The sequence below is a fragment of the Tenrec ecaudatus genome, chromosome 17, assembly GCF_050624435.1.
Source record: "Tenrec ecaudatus isolate mTenEca1 chromosome 17, mTenEca1.hap1, whole genome shotgun sequence".
NCBI lineage: Eukaryota > Metazoa > Chordata > Mammalia > Afrosoricida > Tenrecidae > Tenrec > Tenrec ecaudatus.
The window spans coordinates 65124522-65145716 of NC_134546.1; the positions used below are offsets into that span (position 1 = coordinate 65124522).

At 50.6% G+C, this 21195-nt stretch overlaps 1 protein-coding gene and 1 non-coding gene across 2 annotated transcripts; one reads left to right on the forward strand and one right to left on the reverse strand.

Annotated features, from left to right (window-relative positions):
• The first annotated feature begins 7313 nt into the window (after window positions 1–7313).
• On the forward strand, window positions 7314–19761 carry UBAP1L (ubiquitin associated protein 1 like). The gene is made up of 5 exons (XM_075535569.1): window positions 7314–7433; window positions 11310–11651; window positions 13385–13561; window positions 18840–18941; window positions 19627–19761. Exons 1-5 carry the CDS (start codon window positions 7314–7316, stop codon window positions 19759–19761), a joined length of 876 nt encoding a protein of 291 aa, XP_075391684.1.
• Window positions 14010–14212, reverse strand: LOC142431174 (small nucleolar RNA SNORA74). The gene has a single exon (XR_012780723.1). It is a non-coding gene; the product is annotated as a small nucleolar RNA SNORA74 (small nucleolar RNA).
• Window positions 19762–21195: the final 1434 nt, after the last annotated feature.

Here is a 21195-nt window from a genome sequence, read left to right on the forward strand (position 1 = left end):
CATTCTTGTGTGGGTGTGAAAAGATGGAGAGCAGTTGGTCAAGTGAGAGATAATGGGCACTAACTCAGATAGCATGATGCTAAGTGGAGGAGAAAGGATGGCAGGATTCCAGAGATTTGGGAAATCCTGGCAGGGGATTTGAAAGAGGCTGTGATGAGGGAGAAGGAAGTGTCAAGAGTGAGTTCTAAGTTTGTGCACCAGCTGAACGCCACCATTCCTGAGCTTTTGAGCCCCAGAAGAGGAGGAGGCGTTTGAGCATGGGGTGGGGTACGCATATGGGTACCTGAAGTTTGAGGCACCCTTGAGCCACCCTGTGGGCGGGGGCGGGGTGGGGTGAGGGGGAGATGCCTTGTGGGTACATGTGTTTGTTCTCAGAAGAGCATTGGACAATCTAATTTGTGAGTCACTGGCATGTAGGTGATTGAAGCTGTGGGCAAGGATGAAGCCATTTAGAGTATGGTGGATAGTTTTAAAATACAGTACTAATGTCATTGTCTGGACCCCATCCTAGACCAATTTCCATAGCTTCCACCCCTGTCCCCTGCCTCCCTTAGGCTCAGATGGGGTCAAATGAGCTCCCACCCGTGACTGGTGTTTGAGAAGCTCTGGATTTGCATGTTTGGAGCCTTTCAGCTTGCCTGGCTTTCCTTATTTCCCTGTTCCTCCACCACATCCCACCCCACCCTCAAAGCCCTTCAGGTATCTGTTCATCACCAGTGAATGAAGTCCTACCCAGCTCCTCCAATCGATCCTTCACATTTATTGCCCATTGCTTTCAAAGGACGCCCTGCAATTCTCTGCCCCGCTCCCTTGCGCATGCTCTGCCTTCCCTGTGGTCTTGCTCTTCACCTCACCCGTTTCCCACTCCGCAGGGCCCAGATCAGATCCCATCTGCTCAGCCCCCACTAAGATCCAGAACACTCCCCTCCCCCGAGAGAACCACATTCCTTAATGCAGGCAGCAGAGGCCACCCTCCTTTCAGAACGTTCTCACTGGGTCCGATCTTGCATCGAGACTCACTCTTGCCATTCTCACAGGGTGCCTTCCCAGAACCCTCAGACTCTCAAAGTGCCCCCGGAAACAAGTGCAGGGCTCACTGGAGCATATCTAAGAAGATGCGAGCACGGGGTCCGACGGGAATGCGGGAGTGTGGAGGATGGCCCTCCACTAGACCTTTTCAGTGGGCAATCAGGTCACACTTGGACCTTAGCAACACCGTAGCCTTTCCCGAGTCTGAATGAGAGCTAAACAGGTGAATGATAAATCTCAGAATCCCAAAGACCTGGACTTCCCTGTGTCCCCACCACATTGTCTTCCTCAAACAAAGCGTCTGCAGGAACCATGTGATAGGGCAGATGACACGGATTACGTGGGCCCTGCCTGATCCTGTATGGGAGAGACAGTCCTCAAAGCCACTTGCCATTGTACGGCAGACGGATTTCCAGACCACAGGGGAGTCTGACCTGCGTAAGATGCTGACAAGAGTGGGTGGAGAGGGGAAAGAGATGATGAGAGAATTAAGCGATTTGCATCATCTGGTCTCATTTGGCCTCCTGCACTTAGTTAGCTTGCCTCTCGCGAGGAGCAGTCTGCTGAGCGGTGGGGAAGGAGAGGACTCCAGTGACCCCCAGGAGCGGAACTTTGCGTCCTCCTGGCAGGCACGACAGATTGGGTTGAGCCTGAGAGCGTCTCTGACGCAGGCTCTATAGCAAACGCTGATCATTCACAAAATGCCGGGCTGCCGTCAAGAGCCTGGATTCTGTGTATCGTCCAGGCAGTCATGAGCTCGAATTCTGTGTGAATGAGTTTCTTTTTTGAAGTTTGATTGGCATATAATTCACCTGTGCAGTTCAGTAGTCCATCACAGCAAGAAGAGTGGTGCGTCCATCACCACAATCGATTTAGAACAGTCTCTTCTTTCTCGTCCTCATTAGCTCCCCACTTCTCACCAGCCTCCCCTGTCATATGCCCATGAAACCAGAAATCCAGCTACTGTCTTTATGGATTTCATATACAGAAACACCCCCCAGCCCCTCCCAAAGAAACCAACACCAAATAACAAGTAAAACATCAATGGGAAAGAAAGAAAATATTCAAAGGGAGGCCAAAGGGAGAGCTGGTGATAAGGGGTGTGTGAGTTTTTAATTCTCAAATTTCAGCTGGAGCAGACAATTTTGACCAACACTACTGGCAATGCCTGGCCTCTTCCACATCCCCATCTACCGTGATGTCACCGGCCTTTATTTTAGCAAGCCGTGTGTGTGTTTGTAGTGTCCAATTGTTTGACCTTCCATTTCTGTGATGATTAGTGAGGCTAAACAACTTGGCATGTATTGATTGGCTATTTGGATACCCTCTGTTGTAAAATGCCTGCTTAAATCTCTTGCTTCTATTTCTAGTTGGTTTTTTTCTTATTGATTTGTAGAAATTATGTTCATATTTGTATGTGTTGCAAGTATCTTCTGTGATTTGTTTTTTCACTCTCTTAATGATCTCTTTGGCGAATGGGTTGTTCTTAATTTTTAAGTAATCTAATTTATCAGTCTTTTATAGTTACTCATTTTTAATAATCCATGTAAGAAATAGTTGCCTATTTCCAAGGGCAATGGAAAAAACTTTAAATTGCTCTTCACATTTAGATCTACAGCCTATCTATCTAGCATTGACTTTTATGCATGATGTGAAGTCAAGTCAAGATGGCGATTCCTCCACCCCTGTCCCCAAGTGGGTATCCATTCGGCAGCGAACCGTTTAAAAATATCTAACTTTTCCATGTGATCTGGGTAAGAGCTTACACAGCACCTTCATTTCAGACTCATATACATCTTGTGTGTTAATTGCAATCCCTCTTAATGTACCAGCACTCATTTCACACAGAACCGTTTATTGAAAACATCATCCTTTCCTACTGAGCTGCAGAACCAATTCTGTCAGAAATTCCAGATCCATACAACTGTGGTCTGTCTCTGGGTTTTCTCTTTTGTTCGATTGGTCTCTGCGAGCCCCAACTCCACTGTGATGTGAATGCTGTGTCATCTGGCTAGGCCCTCAGTCTCAGGTGTGTATAGTTATCTTCCATTTGTGATCTGCTGTAAGGGTGTGTGGGGCTGGGGAACTGCAGCCAATGTATATGAGCAAGCAGGTAAAGCTTTTGAAATTGACAAGCCCTCCCACCACGTGTGAGCCGAACTGTCCTGAGAGCTCTTTCCTTGAGGGCCTTTTCTTAATGTTGCGATGGGCTGCAGGTTTGTAAGCGCCCTCAGAGCAAGGCTTGTTGAAACGACCCCTCTCTCCTCATCCAGAGATGCTGGCAGTCTGTCTCTCAGGGACAGGAGTGCTCATTTCCCACCCCAGCTACGAGGGCAAGCTAGGGACAAAATCCAGGAATGGGGTCATATGACAAGGCACCTGAAACTTTACCTAAATATGCTTTTGTTTTACTTCTGTCAATACCACGTGGTGATAGGTGTATTTTTATTTATTTAAAAATGTTTTAAATCATTTTATTAGGGGCTCATACAACTCTTATCACAATCCATACATACATCAATTGTGTAAAGCACTTTCTACATTCAGTGCCCTCATCATTCTCAACACATTTGCTCTCCACCTAAACCCCTGGCATCAGCTCTTCATTTTTCCCCTCCCTCATGAACCCTTGATAATTTATAAATTATAATTTTGTCATATCTTCCACTGTCCAATGTCTCCCTTCACCCACTTTTCTGTTGTCCGTTCCCCAGGGAAGAGGTTCGGTTCCCCCTTTCCAACCCACCCTCCCTCCACCCTCCCAGTATCGCCACTCAAACCACTGGTCCTGAAGGGATCATCTGCCCTGGATTCCTTGTGTTTCCAGTTCCTATCTGTACCAGTGAATATCCTCTGGTCTAGCCAGATTTGTAAAGTAGAGTTGGGATCATGATAGTGGGAGAGGAGGAAGCATTTAGGAACTAGAGGAAAGTTGTATGTTTCATCGTTGCTACATCATCCCCTGACTGGCTCCTCTTCTCCCCGAGAGCCTTCTGTAAGGGGATGTCCAGTGGCCTACAAATGGGATTTGGCTTTCCACTCTACACTCCACCTCATTCACAATGATAGGATTTTTTGTTCTGATGATGCCTGATACCTGATCCCTTCGACACCTTGTGATCGCACAGGCTGGTGTGCTTCTTCCATGTGGGCTTTGTTACCTCTGAGCTAGATGGCTGCTTGTTTACCTTCAAGTCTTTAAGACCCCAGATGCTATATCTTTTGATAGCTGGGTACCATCAGCTTTCTTCACCACATTTATTTATGCACCCGCTTTGTCTTCAGCGATCGTGTCAGGAAGGTGAACATCATAGAATGCCAGTTTAATAGAACAAAGTGTTCTTGCATTGAGGGAGTATTTGAGTGGAGGCCCAATGTCCATCTGCTACCTTAATACTAAACCTATAAATATATGCACATAAATCTATTTCCCCATCATATATAAATATGTTTGCATATGTGCATGCCTTTACTTAGACCTCTATAAATGCCCTTTGCCTCCTAGCTCTTTCCTCTATTTCCTTTTACTTTCCTCTTGTCCCACTATCATGCTCAGCCTTCATTTGGGTTTCATTAATTCTTCTTGGTTATATTACCCTTGGTCACACCCTACCAGGCCTCCTACACCCTCCTCACCACCGTTTTGGATCACTTGTTGTTCCCTTGTCCCTGGGTTTGTTAACACCACTACCTTTCCCCCCACCTGACCCTTTCCCATGTCCTCCCAGAACTGTCGGTCCCACTTTTTTTTCCTCCCGATTGTTCATCCAGCCTATCTTTATTTAGACAGAACTGCGGAGATAATAACATGCACAAAAACAAGGCAACTGAGCAACAATATAAAACAACACAAAACAACAACAAACCAATGACAAAAAAACACAAGAAAGAAGAGCTTGTAGTTAGTTCAAGGATTGTTTGTTGGCCTTTAGGAGTGTTTTCCAGTACAGTCTGTTGGGGCACCATGCCCTGGCCCCAAAGTCCACCTTCAGCACTCCCTGGGGACCTCGCTGCTCTCCGTTCCCTTGCTGTTCTGTTGCACCCACGTAGTGCTTTGCCTCTGTGTGGTAGGGTTAGATCAGGCGGAATTCCCACACTGTGTCTCTAGTGTTGTCACCTGTAGGGCTATGGGTCAGTGAGGGATGTCATGTCTCATAGTGGGACCACATGTGGTCCTCTCTGTGGACTGGCTGTTCTGAGTGGGACATCATCCTCAAGGCCTGGTGGGCCAGAATGTGCTCCACTCTCTCCTCACCCCCCTTCATCTGCTCCGTGTGCTCTGATCAGACATGCTTCTCTCCAGGAGCTGCAGATTCAGTGCCGTCCCCTGAAATAAATTCCCTTGGGGGGAGGGGCAGGGTGATATGTGTATTTTAACTTGATTTTTCTTTTGCTTTCTATATTCTTCCCTCCCTGAATAATATACAAGAGGTTTGCCCATGGAAGAGGGGGCTGCAGGGTGGAGAGGAGTTCCCTTTGAGCCCAGGCAGCCTGGGCTCACCTTATATTAAAAAAAAAAAAAGACTAAAATAATTTTCATTGGACATTGTAGTGGTCTTTTTTTATCCGAACCCGCAAAACTATCATGTTGTCTCCATCCTGCATTGGATTTATCATCCTGTAATGTCTAGTTCTTGGGATGTGAGTCAGCATATCACTCGTTCTTCAGATGTTTGGATCCACCAACTCATACCGTCTCATGAACCATCAGGTTGAGCTGCTGATTTGGGGGTTGTTGGCTTCTGCAACCAGGTGAACCAGGAGAAGCCTCCAGCTTACTCCTGACCCATGGATTTGGGACTTATCAGCCTCTACAACTACATGAGCCATTTGAAATAATTCTCTCTGTAGATATTTTAAATATATATTTATCTAGTTTTGCTCCTTTAAAGAATCCAGACAATACAACTAAAGTTTCTTAATCATTGTAACTTTAAAGTATCTTGATCTCTCATAGGATAACCTTTCTAATTATGTTATTTCTTCAAGATTATGTTGGCTTTTCTGGGGCCTCATCATTTCATTTAAATTTTAGAATTACCAAAAAAAAATTTTTTTTAGAATTAGCTTACTAGTTTTAACAAAAAATGTGCTGGAGTTTTAATTCCTGGAATCTGTAAATCTATTTTGGAAGAACTGTTATTTTTATAATGTTGAGCCTGACCATCCATGAACGTAGTGTTTTCCCCATTTAATTGAATGTTTAATTTTTCTGTGTAGAGATCTTATACATCTTTTATTACATCTATTCATAGGTAGTTGGTGTAATTTAAATGGTATCTTTAAAAATTTTCAATGCTTAATAAAAATTTTAAGGGCTACCATTTGTATACTTTATTTGTATGTAGAGGTGCAATTTACTTTTAAAATATGGACCTTAAATGTTGTGGGTTCAAATAAATGACCGCCACTATAATGTCTTGATCATTTGGAAGAGCCTTTATTCAGCTAGCTGGGCTACCGAGAAACTGAAGATATTCCCCTTTGTGGCAGCTGTGAGTGGACTTCTCAGTTCATCTTTAAGGCCAAAAATCATGTATCACCTGTCCAGGGTTCAAGCAAGCATGAACAGAGCAGAAAGCAAAATTAATGGATTAATTGGAAGAAGAGTAAGCATGCATTACATGGTCCATTCCTTATCATAAAAGAAGCTATACTCAAATGGATTATAATATCATGGTTACCATGACAAGCTGATCATAAAAGAGACAATACCAAAATGGATTGTCAACATCCTGGTTATCACAACAAGATTAACTACACCATTCAGATGACAACAGCCAAGGGAACAATATTGAAAATAATCAAAACAAACGATATATTGAAGAATAGTCAAAACCAGTTGTAGTGTCCAGAACCTGGGAACATGGGAGTGCAATCTAAAATTAATCACCAACAGAGACTTTCCCGTAAGGGGAGGAAAAATGGGCAGGTCAACAAGCAGTCAACTTTCTGAGATGGGAGGGAGGAATGGGCAAGTCATTTAGCAGCTTGGAGTTTCTTTTGATCGTCTGCCTTAGTATACTAAATGACCTTTCTAAATTATCTTACTGATTATAATCACTTTATTTGTAGATTCTTTGGGATTTTCTACATGCAATTATGTTATAGACAAATTATGGTGGTTTTTATTTCTTCCTTTTAAATCCTTATGCTTTTTGTCTCCCCTAAAAGGCCATTTGAGGCTTGAGCCAAATCCTCAGAACTGCACTCTCCCTGTCACCAGGCATCCTGCCTTCGCCCTGCTCAGCTCGCTCTTACCACCACTCGCTGGGACAGACATGATGAACGCCCTAGATGGTGTCCCCTTCAAAGTAGCCAGGGGACTTGTGGTGGACACAGAGTGCAGTCCTGGGCCCGAGCTCAGCGTCGCAGCTTGCAGAGAGGTTCTGCTGGGCTCCATGGTAAAGCCGTCTTTCTGTCTCGCGTTATCTCCTAGCACCTGGGTCTGTGGGTGAGGCTGAGTCCTCCTGGTGGGATCTGTTTCCTGCTCTGGTACCTTCTGGGGAGTTTGGAAGTAATGCAGTAGAGGAAAGGGCCTTTTACAAAGAAGGCTAAGTGATGGGATTGTTCAGGAGGGCTTGTTTGGGACTTAGAATAATTAGGAGGTTGCCTGTGTGAAGTTGATTACAAATCCTCGCTAGGACATGTCAATTATTCTCTTCCTGACCAGCCTATCACTGAACTTCCTCCATTAAGCAGCAGGGGTCCTCGAACTTTTTAAACAGGGGGCCAGTTCACTGTCTCTCAGACCCGTTGGAGGGCCTGACTATAGTTTTAAAAACAACTATGAACAAATTCCTATGCACACTGCACATATCTTATTTTGAAGTAAAAAACAAATGGGGCAAAAACACGCGGCGGGCCGGATAAATGTCCTTGGTGGGCCGCATTTGGCCCGCGGGCCGTAGTTTGAGGACGCCTGCATTAGAGGAATTACTCCTTCAGGCCAAGACACTATTTCCAGAGTCCTTTGTTAAAATTCTGACAGTTACTGGGAGAACGTTAGAAGGGATTACTGTCCCAAAGACCCAAGCAGACCCAGAGCAGTCTTTCCTGGCTGTGCTCTTAGAATGCTCCAGGACTGTGGCCCTCACAGTGGGAGATGCCCTCCCGCCCACCTTCGCCTCACAACCCCTAAGCCCATGTGGTCATACCACAGTGACCTCAGGAGAAAGAAATCCTGGTGGTACACTGGGATAATATTGAGCTGTTAATTGAAAGTCAGTGGTTCTCCTCCCCCCAGAAGGATTTACTTCAGAGGACAGCACTAAAGCTACAGCTCAGGGAGAGGGACATGGCTGATCAGAGCACACGGGAGCAAATGAAGGGAGAGGAAGAGAGAGTGGAGCATATCCTGGCCCAGCAAGCCTTGAGGATCATATCCTTGCTCAGAGCAGCCAATGCACAGAGAGAACCATATGGCTAGCCCTACTACAAGACACGACATCCCTCACTGACCCAAGGCCTTATGGGGGACAATACTGGAGACAGTGTGGGAACTGGGCTCCATCTGACCCCACCGCACCAAAGCAAGGGGAACCGAGCAAGGAAGTCCCAAGGGAATACAAAAAATAGACCTCGGAGCCAGGGCATGGCACCCCATCAGACTCAACTGGAAAACACTCCTAAATAGTTCAACAGACCTTGAACTATTTATAAGCTTTTCTTTTTGTCATTGGTTTGTTGTTGTTTTGTTGCTTTGTTTTGCTTTGTCTTGTTTTGTGCATATTATTATTTCTGCAGGTCTATTGAGATTGATGGTTTCAGGGGGACATGGCAGAGGGAGAAGTGGGGGAAAGGAAGTGGTGTTAACAAACCCAAGGACAAGGGAACAAGTGATCCAAAATCGGTGGTGAGGAGGGTATAAGAGGCCTGGGAGGGTAATGTAACCAAGAGGAATTACTGAAACCTAAATGAAAACTGAACATGATAGTGGGACAAGAGGAAAGTCAAAGGAAATAGAGGAAAGAGCTAGGAGGCAAAGGGCATTTATAGAGGTCTAATTACAGGTATGTATATATGTAAATATATTTACATATAATGAGGAACTAGATCTATGGGCATATATTAATATATTTGTAGGCTTAATATTAAGGTAGCAGATGGACAGTGGGCCTGCACTCCAGTACTCCCTCAATGCTAGAACACTTTGTTCTATTAAACTGGCATTCCATGATGCTCACCTTCCGTGTAACCACTAAGCCACCAGGGCTCCTACTACCAACAAGAGAGCCAGGTGTTTTCTCTGGCTGGCCTCTTTATACAACTCCCCACCCCAGCCCCCGCACCCAGTGAGACCTCTTCCTTCTCCTAGTCTCCTCCGCTGGGGTTTGTTTCCAGGCCGTGTGTTTCCTTTGGCCTCAGAACACCGGGGCAGAGCACACACAGAGCGCACATACATGATGCCTCTGGCACACTCGGGGGATATGAGATGGCACAGAGCCACAGGACCTGGGCGGGGACGGGGAGGGAGGTCAGCACAGCTGTGGAGACTGTGCCAGTGGAGTAGCAGAGACTTCTGGTTGCCTCCCTGTCGCCATGAGAAGACCCTGTCTAGGAGCCTAGTCCAGGTGTTGATCGGGGCTTTGCTCCTGTTTTCAGCGTGAGCAACTGCACTTCTTCCCAGCCCTGCTCTCCCTGGATCTCTTTCTTTTATGGCCTGGCCAAACTCACCAACAGAGGAGGAGGAGACCCTAAGTGTGCCTGGTCAGTCCTTGGTATTCACCTGGGCGTATTTTGAGTGCCTGGAACTGGAAGCACATTTCCCCACAGCGAGCGACCAACCCAGTGGCTGTTGAGTCCATTCCAACCCACAGTGACCCCGTAGGACAGAGGAGAGCTAACTGCCCCCAGGGGCCCCAAGGCTGCAGTCCTCACAGAAGCAGACTTGGGATGGCAGGGCGAGTCACACCACGGGCTGCTCAGTTAGCAGCTGAGTGCTTAACCACTTCACCACCAGGGCTTCAGACCCAGGGTCGAGCGGTGGTTATGTTACCAGCTGAGCCTGTGGTGGCCCAAAGGGAAAGGAAATCACGCTGCGGTGATTGAGCACCTGCTCTGTGCACCAGTCTCGTGCCTGCATTTCCTCCTCTCTCCTGTCCCGTGAGGAGAGCAAAGCTGCCACTCAGGTGACCCCAGCATCACAAGGCCTGTGTCCCCAGCACATGTTCACACCTCAGAGCCATGCTCATCTCCTCTGCCTGCCTCCTCTGTCCGTCCCACAGTTCAAGCTTTGGCAGGGTGACATTGTTGTTTTTGTTATTTTGTAGTTCCTCTTTAACCAAAATTAATTCCGTTTTTAGAGAGAAATTATAGCCACATGGTTTTAAAAATGGGAAGAATAGAAAATGGTTTGCAAACCAAACGCACTCAACCAGTCACTGCTGACTGGTAGCGGCCCCAGAGGGAGGGCAGGGTTGAGCTCCCGAGACTGTGACCCTTTGTGGGAATAGAAAGTCCTGGTTTTCTCCTGGGAAGCAGCTAGTGGGTTCAAACTGCCCGCCTTTCAGTTAACAGCCCCATGCATAACCACGGCACCGCCAGCACTGGCACAGGTGAAAACCCTGACAAGACTACTCCACTCTGCTCAGAGTTTGATGCAAGAGCTGTGGCAAACAAGGAAAGGAAAGGCGGTATTCCAATAAAACTTGATTTACCAAAATGTAGAGAGGCGGGATTTGACCTACAGGCCCGCCCCTGGGAGACTACGAAGGAGGCCTCATGGTGCTATTGGGTGCTGGACTGCTAAAGGCAGGCTATCGGTTCAAAGCCACAGGCCCCTCTGAGGAGAAAGCGGAGGCTGGCTGTCCCCCAAAGGTTTTCAGCCAGGGAAGCCCTTTATAGATCACTGAGTCAGAACTGACTCACTGGCAGTAATTGGGTTTTGATAGATTGTGGTGGGTTTTGGAGTTGTTTGTTTGGTTTTGGTGGAGGGAAAAGCTCAGACTGACAACCCTCTCCCCTCCCCACCTATGACTCACTGCTGACTCACTATTTATGTATTTTTAATCCTTTCAGAGATTCTTATATGTATTATGTGTGCAAATACTCCAACAATTTACTCAGGTTTTACAAAAGGGTAGATCTTATACACATTGTTGATGAGACTGGGTCACCCCTAAAGGAACTCTGGGAAAAGTGGGCAGCTCCAGAAAGCTGCTCTGCTCCGTGGCATAGGGTCCCCAGGGTCAGTGGGGGGCTCGATTCGGGCCCTTCATCATTGCCTCGTGTGCGCCATCTTTCTGTAACCTCCCATTCTGCCCGGCTTCCCTCTGCAGCACGACTTCGGCTTGGAGAGGAAGGCTCTCTTCTGGGCGGAGGCCGCCGTCCGCGAGCCCAGCCTATGCCAGTGCGGTGGCCCGGGCACAGCGTCAGCGCCCCCGGCCTGGTTCTTGCTGGTCAGCGCCCAGGACCGGCCAGTGCCAGCGAGGGCCACAGCCCGAGGTTTGGACACGGCCCCCCGGGAGCAGGGCGAGGAGGAGGAGGAGGAGGAGGAGGAGGAGGAGCGCGGCCCCCTGTCCGACAGGCGTCTGTGCTCCCGGCCCTTGCAGGGGGAGCTGGCGCAGCCTGGGGGCCCCCGCCCCCACCTCTGCGTGCAGCCGCCCACCGGACCCTCCCCGGTAAGCACCCCTCAGGTGCCCAGCCCACTGGGCAGCCTCCTTCGAGTGCCCTTCGCCTGCCACCTTCCGGAGCCCGCAGCGGCTCGGCGCACAGGGGTGTGCAGGGCATGCAGGTTGAATTCGGGAACGCGCCTCAGATCTAGAGCTTTCCACGGTGAGAGGGGTGGGCGAAGGGGAGGCCCAGTGGCGTCATGGCCACTGCACAGTTCGTTACCTCCTGCCAGGTTCTGGGCTTGGAGTGGCCAGGCCCAAGAGCCGGCCAAAGGCAGTCGGGGGCCGAGCCTTGAGAGAAAGGTGAGGTGTGGTAGGCCGAGGCGTCCGCAGGACAGGGGACGTGGACAGTGACCAGCCATGGGAGCAAAAGTGATTCTACAGTGAAGCCATGTTGGGACAGCCTCAGCTCCCTCCTGGGGCCGCACTTCATCTTGTATTCGTAATCGTGTGTCCCTTTACCTCAAATGGGCCCTTCCAAACTGTGGGAGGGTGACGTTCCACAGTGGACACTGCCGTCCGCTGCCCCCCACACCCCAGCCACCCCTAGCAGGCCAGGCTGGCAACAGAACACCTTCAAAAGACAGCCGCAGAGTCTACCTCCGAAACTGGGTCTTGTTGCCCAGTTCTCTGGTGGAGGTTAAATTTACAGGGCCGCAACTACAGGAGCGAATGACGGTCTTGTTCTGTAGGGGAGGAACTAAAAGCAAGGAGAGGCTAAGGATCTTTCAAAAGTTTGCAAGAATAAACTCAGGGCGGGCCCTAGGATGGGACCAGAGCAAGGAAATTCTTGAGAGGGCCGGGAATTCACACAAGATACCTCAGGCCCAGGGACCACGGCAGCAGCCCTATAGCTTGGCCTGGGGTCGCAAACTTCAGCCCTCCAGCCTTATGTGGTTCTTGTCAGTACACAGCTTTAGTTAAAGGATATTAGTCATTTAACACTTCCATTTCTTTTAGAAAAAAATAATGTATTTATGGCTCTTGAATAATTTTTAAATTGTGAGGCACAGCATTGGTGCTTCTGTCCTAGAAGCTTGCCGACCCCTGCCCTGGGCGTTGGGAGGGAGGTGCGTTTGTTTAGGCTTGGCAGCTGGGGCTTCTTTGGGGGGTGGGGGGGCATGAGTCTGAGTGCTGCTAACAAACCAGTGGAAACCGCCCCAGGCTGTCCTGCTTGGTGTAGGGCCTGTCTGCGTCCTCTCACCAGTCTTGCCACGACTGATGTGTGGGCAGATATGCCCAGTCCCTGCCAAGTCGCCCCCTGTCAGATGGCAAAGGGTGGTCTGCTGGGAAGATGGGAGTGAAAAACCTTGGCTTTGATTCTGAATAGAGTTTAGATCACTAATATGTACAGCCGATTGGATCACTAGGGTCTCTGAACTTAGATTTCAATATCTAAAAAGCGGGACAATGCACGGGCCTATCATTTTCTTCCGCAGGGTTGTTGGAAGCATTAAATGACGTGCTACCATCTACCACATGCAGACACTTTGCTGTCACTTTAATGAAGCCCCACTACACTCCTACAATGATTGCTCCATCTCACACACGGGTAAACTGAGCAAACGGTGAAGAGCTGAGGGGGGAAACTAGTCTGTGAGATTCGAAATCCCACATAATCTTTGCCCCTACATTCTAGATAGAAGATGCTACCAAAAGAAGCCTTTTAAAATGTCCGTCTCAGCAGGGTATCACTTCTGAGTGGCATGCAAATGGTATATCCAACTTATCTTGTGTTTCAGTCTCTGCCCCAGCCTCTCAACCTGAACCAGTCACTCCCCGATTCTCCTTCGACGGACCTGCTCTCTGCCCTGAGCCAGGAGGAGCAAGACCTCATCGGGCCTGTGGTGGCTCTGGGGTACCCCCTGCGTAGGGCCATCGCGGGCCTGCAGAGGACCGGGAGACAGAGCCTGAGCCAGGTGAGTGGAGCCTACAGATGGGGATTGTGCAGCTGCAGCTACTTACTCACCATTCTCGGACAGAAGCGTTCCCAGGATGGCATCCCCGTCTGTTCTAAAATTTGAACTCCAATATAACTAAGAATGTGAGAGGCTCCACCCCCCCAAAGGCCACTAGAAAAGTCCGGTGACGCAGCCAACAGGGCAGGGATGAATGCTCAGCTACCGACTTCTGTGTGACAGACCACACTGAAACGCAGCAGTGGGAATAACTGTGTGCTCACCAGTCTGTGGGTTGGCAGCCTGAGGTGGGCTCAGCGGAAATAATGCGTTTTCCCATGGTCTTTTTAAAATTATTATTGTAATATGGAAGAGGAAAGAGAAAAATGACTGGCCATCCCCGAGATGGGGCTCTTACTTGTCATGTAATAAAGACCGTGATAAGGACATGTTAATAAAGGCAGTAAGTGATGTTTGCATCCAGACGAGGACCAGCTCCATGGAGGAGTCGCTCCACTCTCGAAGGTGCAAAACGCTGCCCAGAGGTTATGCGACCACAACACGAAAACAGTGCGTGGAGCCAGACCTCACCGGGCAGCACTCACTCACTCTTCCAGCAGTGTAACACTGTCCCAGGCCTTGTGCTAGCCGGGACAGCTGACAACCGCTGGGGTTCCCATGGTCTTATGCGACCCCTGAGTCGTTTGAACCCCAAAGGGGTCGTGACCCACAGGTTGAGAAGAGCTGTTCTAGTAATTAAGCCAGGCTTCATGGAGTCTCTAAGCCTTGAGCTGGACTTCCAGGATCGATGGAGTGTGCATTGGTAGGAAGGAGAAGAAATGGTGTTCTAGAGACGAGGGACAGTGTTTGGGAGACCCTGATTCACACCTGTCCTGGTGGAGTAGAGGGCGCATGATGCAGGTGGTGGGAGACAGGTAGGGAAGAGGAGTTGGAGGCAGACTGACAGTACCTTGAGTGCTGAGCTGAAGCAAAACAGGGACAGGGACCGGGCGGAAGGTGATACTGCACGTCATTGTCAGGACTCATAACCCTCCACTGCAATGCAACACCCCCTTTGTGCAGCCAGTGGCACACACCAGCCATCGCCATGTCTCTCTCCACCATGGTTGAGAAGCTGGGCCACTGGTTCTAGGGCAGTTGGCACTTACTCTTTTCTCCTGTCCTTTCGCCATCAGTGGCCTTGGGACATCCTGGCCACAAACATTGATGACTCCTGAATGTTGGATCTCTGAGGTTGAGGGAAGGAAGGACAAAAGGAGAATGAAGTGACTCTCAGACTGAAGCCATGTGTTAGACTGAGTTGTTCAGAGAAATAAAACCTGTGACGCTCATAAATGTATAAGAAAGAACTTTTGATCAAGAAGTAAGTATATATCAAGAAAGCACCCCAGCCCAGTCGAACATAAGTCCATGGGTCTGACGCTGGCTAGAGCTTCTTCAGACTCAAAGCTGCAGGCTGCTACCGCGGAAAGGGGGATAGAATGCAGGAAGTTCACACACCAGTGGATGCAGAGCCAGGCGGATCCAAGGTTGGTAGAAACATGGCAGGGTGCTGTTGGCTCTCAAGTTTCGGTGACCCACACGGGCCACTCCTGCAGGCAGAGAGTCCCAACATGCAGGGAGGTGGAGGGACAAAGAGAAGGGGAAGTTCTGCCTTACAAAAGCCCCCCAACCCCAGGAGGCATCATGAAACTGACCTGATTGACAGGTTGGACTCCACCCCGCCACTTTCATACAAGTTCGAGACATAAACCATCCAACCACCACAAACTAGAAATAAGATGCGCTCCCGCCAAGTGGGGAGGTGGGGCAATACATGCAGCTTCCTTCTTGGCCAGCTCCAGCCCTGGAGGGAACCTTTCTGCAGGGGAGCCCCCACATGGGAGGCGAGAAGTGCTAACTCCTTCCTTGTGCTACTCCCTCAGTCTGAAGGTATCCTATTAGACGTTTTCAATCCGGCAAAGTAGCTATTATTGTTCCCATTTTGCTGATGAGGAAACTGAGGCCAGAAGGATTCTTACAGCCAGTCCGTGGCTGCACCAGGATTCGAGCCAGTCTAATCTGCTTCCAGACCTTGTTGCACGGTCACATGCTCTTATTTTTGTCTGAGAACCTTATGGGACTGCATCCCAGGCTGATGTGAAATGTAGGAGTAGATCTAGAGGGGCGACTACCTTCAACTGTTGCAGAAAACTGAGGGGCTGGGTCAAGAAGCCAGCCAAGAGGATTGTGAGGCAACAGGCTTCCTGGTGGGCGTTCTGACTTGCCCCCAGCCTCTCCGTGCCCAGAGATAATAGCTCTGGACATCTCAACAGTGAGGATGGGGTGGCAGGAGAGCATCAAGGTTAGTCAGAGCACACACGGTACTGGCCTCCCTACGGGTGGGCTGGAAGGGATCTCCAGACATGACCAACCAAATGACTGGCCCATGGATCCCTGGGTGGCCTTCTTCCCTGGTGGACAGCCAGCGTCCAGGCACCAAGGGCTGCATGACTTCGCCGTCTCTTCCCAGCCAAGTGTCTTCTGTCTGTTCTGGGCAGCCCCACCACTAACCGAGTTCAGAGCCTTCCTCCTCCCCAAAGACAGACAAGGTAGTAAACACTTCATCTAGAGAAAAAACCACCAGCAGCCCAGGAGGGAAGGTGTTCAGTGAAGGAGCCCGAGCACTCAGAAGAGTCAGGGAGAAAGGAAGATAAAAGGCAAATGTTGTCCCTCCCTCCTTCCTTCCTTTCCCACCGATCAGTGTGGTCACTGAATGTCCGGCAGGATAGGTATGGGACAGGTCAGATCCGACTGACCGTGGCGTTGTAAGCTTATCAAGCTCCTTTGAAGGGGCATATCTGTGTGGAGTCAAGGACTTCTGGGTGGCCCTGTAGCCCTGATCACCCATGATCAGAAGCTGATACCATCACCCTCCTAGGGGCCTGGTGGCCCTAAAGCCAAACAAGGAGCTACCCTTTGGTAAATGCAGATTCTGACACCTCACCCTGCAGGCCCCAGTCCATAGATCTGGGGTGGATCTCAAGCCCCCCACCCAAACAACCAAACAAACATTACTGTTGTGTTGATTTCAATTCAGAGTGATCCTATTGGACAAACCAGAACTGTCCCTCAGGGTCTCAAAGGGAGCCCCGGCGTAGAATGGGCATTGGCCCGCAGCACAAACCCATCAGCTGCTCTGTGGGATAAAGACGTGCAGTCCCAGAGCCCTATGTAGAGTAACTATGGGGTTTTGATTTTAATTCTTTACAGAGGCCAGCTGCCACATCTTTCTCTCATGGAGTAGCCAGTGGGCTCAAACCATCGGTCTTTTGGTTTGCAGCCAAGTACTTTAGCCACTGTGCACCAGGGCTCAAGATGGAGATGAAGGAGGTATCATTTTAAAAGGTCTGGAAATGCCTCTGATAGGCAGCCTGTCCTGGGGCCTACTGGGCTGAGTCAGGCATCGCTCAAATCATTGGTTCAAAAATGGCTGCACCTGAGAGTCACATGGAGCGCTACTGAAACACCCCTAAGCCTAGGCTACATCCTGGACCAATTGTCCTGGAAACTCCGGAGGTGGGGCCCAGGCAGCTGTCATTTCTAAAGCTCCGCAGGTGGTTACAAAGAACACCATGGTTGAGAACCCATACCTGGAGATGACTCATGAAGTGAAGAAACATCCACCTCTGGCCCTTGGTCCCCTCTTCCGGGGTCCCCGTTGGAAAGCCTGTCTACGGTCCAGCCAGCTCAGAGCATCTCCGTCAGCTGCTGCCCCTGACGGATACAGCACTGTGGAGGGAGACTGCCCTGCCTGGAGCCCATCTCCACTGTAGAAGCAAACCTGGAGGGTGGAGTCCTGCCCACGGCACAGCTCCCAGAACAGCTCTGATCTTACTTTTAGGGGCGAAGCCTCCTGGGACTCCAGGCCAATAGTTCAGAAGCAAAAACCATTTGAAAAGTATTAGTCTAGATCAGGGGTGGGAAAACTTTTGAGATGGAAGAGCCAATCCTGCCCCTCACACCATTTAAAAATTATTTGAGAGCCATAAATAGATTTTTACAAACAAATGAAATCACCGTAATCTGAATAATATCCTGTGAAATTTTCAATTTTACTTCAGAGCCACATGCACATGCTGAAATCGCTGCCTATGGGTCTCGAGCTGCAGTTTGCCCACCCCTGCTCCAGGCGAGGAGTGTTTTCCATTGGGCTCTCTCTGAAAGTCTGCAGGAACCTGCTCTTCTTCACAGAGCTCCCCCAGCATGCTCATGGTCTGCCACCCTCATCTGGCACCAGCTGCTTCGAAAGCCCGCTTTGATTGGCCTGGCACAGACATCTGTCCTTTGGGGTCTGGCTTATCCCCCCATTAACCCAGGGTTCTGTGAAGGCTGTTGGAATTCATTTCATGAACTAGGCATACATGATTGAGCTCACGCCTGTCCTGCTGGGATCTGGGGCCACAATGGTGTGGCTGGCACTGCCCTTACCTCCAGGAACAAAAAGTTAGTGAATGAGAAGATGAGAAAGATCAGTAAGCAACTAGTCCTATGTGCTGACGGGCGCTCCGGGAGTTGTGGGAGCTTTAAGGCCTGCCCAGCACTCAGCTCAGACTGAGGGTCACAGAGACTTCTGGAGGGAAGTCTGGCCTTGGGTTGGGTGAGGAGGAATGGAGGCCTGGGGTAGGGCCAGAACAAGCCTTTAACCCCAATGAGGAGGCACCCAGAGCAGCTCCCCAGTGACTTAAGCAGAGTGACTTGAATGGCCTCTGCTGTCTCCCTGCCCTCCCCTCCCCACACTGCATCGCGGCTGTAGGGCTGTCGAATGATGGAAGCAGCTCTTGCAGTCATAGGTGACAGAGATGGGCTGCGTTAGGTGAGCACCTCCCACTCGTGGGTGCTCACCAGGGAGGCTGGGCAGGTTCTGTGGGTGGTTCAGACACGTGGGATGGCCAGGGGTGGGTCAGCGGGGCTATGTTTGAGGCCTGGCCCTCTCCACATTAGGCTCTGGAGCCATACATCCTAGCCCACTCAACGGCCCCTCTCAGAAATTCCAGCCTCCAGCTTGGGACAGTTGGTGGAGACCCACTGACATCCATCTGGGAGGAGGCTCCTGTCTTCTGGGGTATCTGGGGACATGTGTGTGTGTTTGGGGGGTGCCCCTGCCCATCTTCTGGGTTTTCTGGGGCCATGATGTGTGTGTGAGGGGCATTGCCCATTCCACTCGGTCCAGAGCTCCCCCTGGTCTGCTGCCCTGCCACCACTCTTATGGCCCCTCCCCCTGCCCTTTCTGGCCCAGTTTCTCAGCTATCTCAGTGCCTGTGACCGGCTGCAGCTGCAGGGCTATGAGGAGGGCCTGGTGGAGGAGGCCATGGAGATGTTCCAGTTCTCTGAGAGCCAGGTGAGCAGGGCTTCCTACCCAGGCCCTGGGGAAGGTGGGACCACTCTTGGAGTCAGGTGGAACTGCCTGCTGAGGCCTGCCTGGGGGACCTGAATTTGGGAGGTGGGGGCCAACTGGAAGCACAGAGAGAGAGGCAGGGGTTTCATTTATTTTTACTTCATTGAATCAACACAATAAATCGTATGGAACCCCCCCTTTGTCAGACACCCTGATAGGTGCCCGAGGAGCAGAGAGGCCTGTCCTCTCTGATGAGGTTGTCTACTTGCTCGGTGGAAGGCAGGCAGCGGCAGGGCCCAAGTGCCCCATAAAGGATGAAGACAACCTGTTGGTTGGGGCTGAGGGGCTGTCACAGCCACAGTGGCTGAGGGAGGGGCCGAGGAAGCAGGCAGTCGGGCACAGAGGTGCTGAGGAGGGGTGTGGGGCTGAGCAGGGCTGCAGCCAGAAGGAGAGTGCCGCTGACTCCCCGGCCCCTGCACCAAACAGTGGAGCTCCTGAGGCAGAGGGGTGAGAGACCAAGATGGGCCAGGCTGGGGCTTTCCTTCCTTTGCAGAGGGTGGAGCTTGGGAGCCAGTTACCCCAGGAGTCCAGGAGCCAGGTTCACCTGGCTGGAGGCCCCACAGCTCCTGGGGTGCTAACTTAAGCCTTCTTCCCCCCTCCCCCTCCCATCCTCCCTGCACCTGAGCAGGCAGGGGACTTCCTTCGGCTCTGGGAGCAGTTCAGGGCCATGGGCTTCCAGCAGGACCGGGTCAAGGAGGTGCTGCTTCTCCACGGCAACCAGGGAGAACAAGCCCTGGAGGAGCTAGTGGCCTGTGCCCTGTGATGTCCCGACCACTCGTCCGATCCACCCCGCCCCCCCACCTCAACCTTGCCGTGGGCCATCCTGGAGCCAGGCCTGGCTCTCTGCCCAACTGTGCTATTAAAATGATTGAGGGATCCTAAAGTAATGCGCGCTGGTCTCCCTGTAGATGGAATGATGCCAAAGGGGCGGGGGTGGAGTGGGTGGGGTGTAAATCCCCAAAGCCTCAGCCTCCTGAGAGGGGCAGGTGAATGAGTGGGAGCTGACCAGGGTGGATGAGGGACTTTACCAGACCACCTGCATCGGACTCCTGAAACTGTGCACGTGTAACTGATGGTCCCCTGGGGAGTTCCTTTAGGTTCTATTGGCTCCTAGCTTTGGTATGGAAAGTGTATCTGACTGTTTTGGGTCCTGCCGATGATTGACTCTGGGCCTAGTTTGACCTTAGTTTCCCCTGGAAAATTGGGAACCAACTGGGCCAGGTCAAAAGTTTCCAGATGGGCCAGCTATCCTTGAGAATCCCCTAAGGAGTTTGTTAATGAGTCGCAGGCCCCAGGCCTGGATTTTTGGATGCAGAAAGCTTGGTGAGAAGGCCCTGTGAAATCTGCTTTGCTTTTCAGTACGAAGGTCTCTGGGGATTCTCACTCACAGGCCCTAGCCAGTGCGCGGGGCCCTCACCCAGTCCATCTGGGCATCCTTTGCTCTAATAATAGGCGGTACCATATCAGTCCTCCTTGTTTGGAAAGCGGATGCATCGGGATGGCACTGTTTGGACTAAGCTGCAGCAGGTCAGGGCCCTGCACGGCTTCCCTGCACGCCCCCAGAGGTCAGCCAGATAAGATAACCGGTGGAACCAGATGTTCCGAGTTTGAAGAAAGCAGCAAGGAGTTGACACCGGGGTGTCCAGACCCCATATGCCAATTGCCATCATTGCCATACAATCCTCACCACTCCTTTAAAAACCTGCGTGCCCCACCCCTCCCTCCCCTGGCTGCTGAGCAGGACTTCTCTGATCTGTTGGCCTAGGTCACAGAACCTCGTCCGGGAGCTCCCCACTAATAAAGCTATTTCTGTCTCCACTCTCCCTTGTCCTGTCAGTTATGTCTGTCCATCTCCCTGTACCTCAGTTTCACCTTTACCCCAGGCCTGCTCTGGGGGCCCCCAGGGATTGAGAGGACCATTGCAGGAGGGGCCTCTGACCATGACTTCAGAGGTCACAGACCAAGACGCTGGTGCTCTGCCCCTTCCCAGCTGGTCTTGTGCGGCAGTTACGACACAATTAAACCCTCTGAGCCCTCTCCACCCATCAAACGGGCTGAGGCCTGTCAGGGAAACACACCGACGTCCACCTTTCTCAGAGCTTCAACTCCGCCACCTTGTTCCAACTAGTTTGGGGCTAGAACCTTGGTCTCCTGAGGCCCATCCAGCCCCTGGGTGCTTTCCACTAAGCCTGATGCC

Coding starts and splice junctions, on each gene's coding strand:
- UBAP1L (XM_075535569.1), top strand. CDS start 7,314: ATGAACGCCCTAGATGGTGTCCCCTTCAAAGTAGCCAGGGGACTTGTG. Junction 11,652..13,384: donor CGCCCACCGGACCCTCCCCG/GTAAGCACCCCT, acceptor CTTGTGTTTCAG/TCTCTGCCCCAGCCTCTCAA. Junction 13,562..18,839: donor GGAGACAGAGCCTGAGCCAG/GTGAGTGGAGCC, acceptor TTTCTGGCCCAG/TTTCTCAGCTATCTCAGTGC.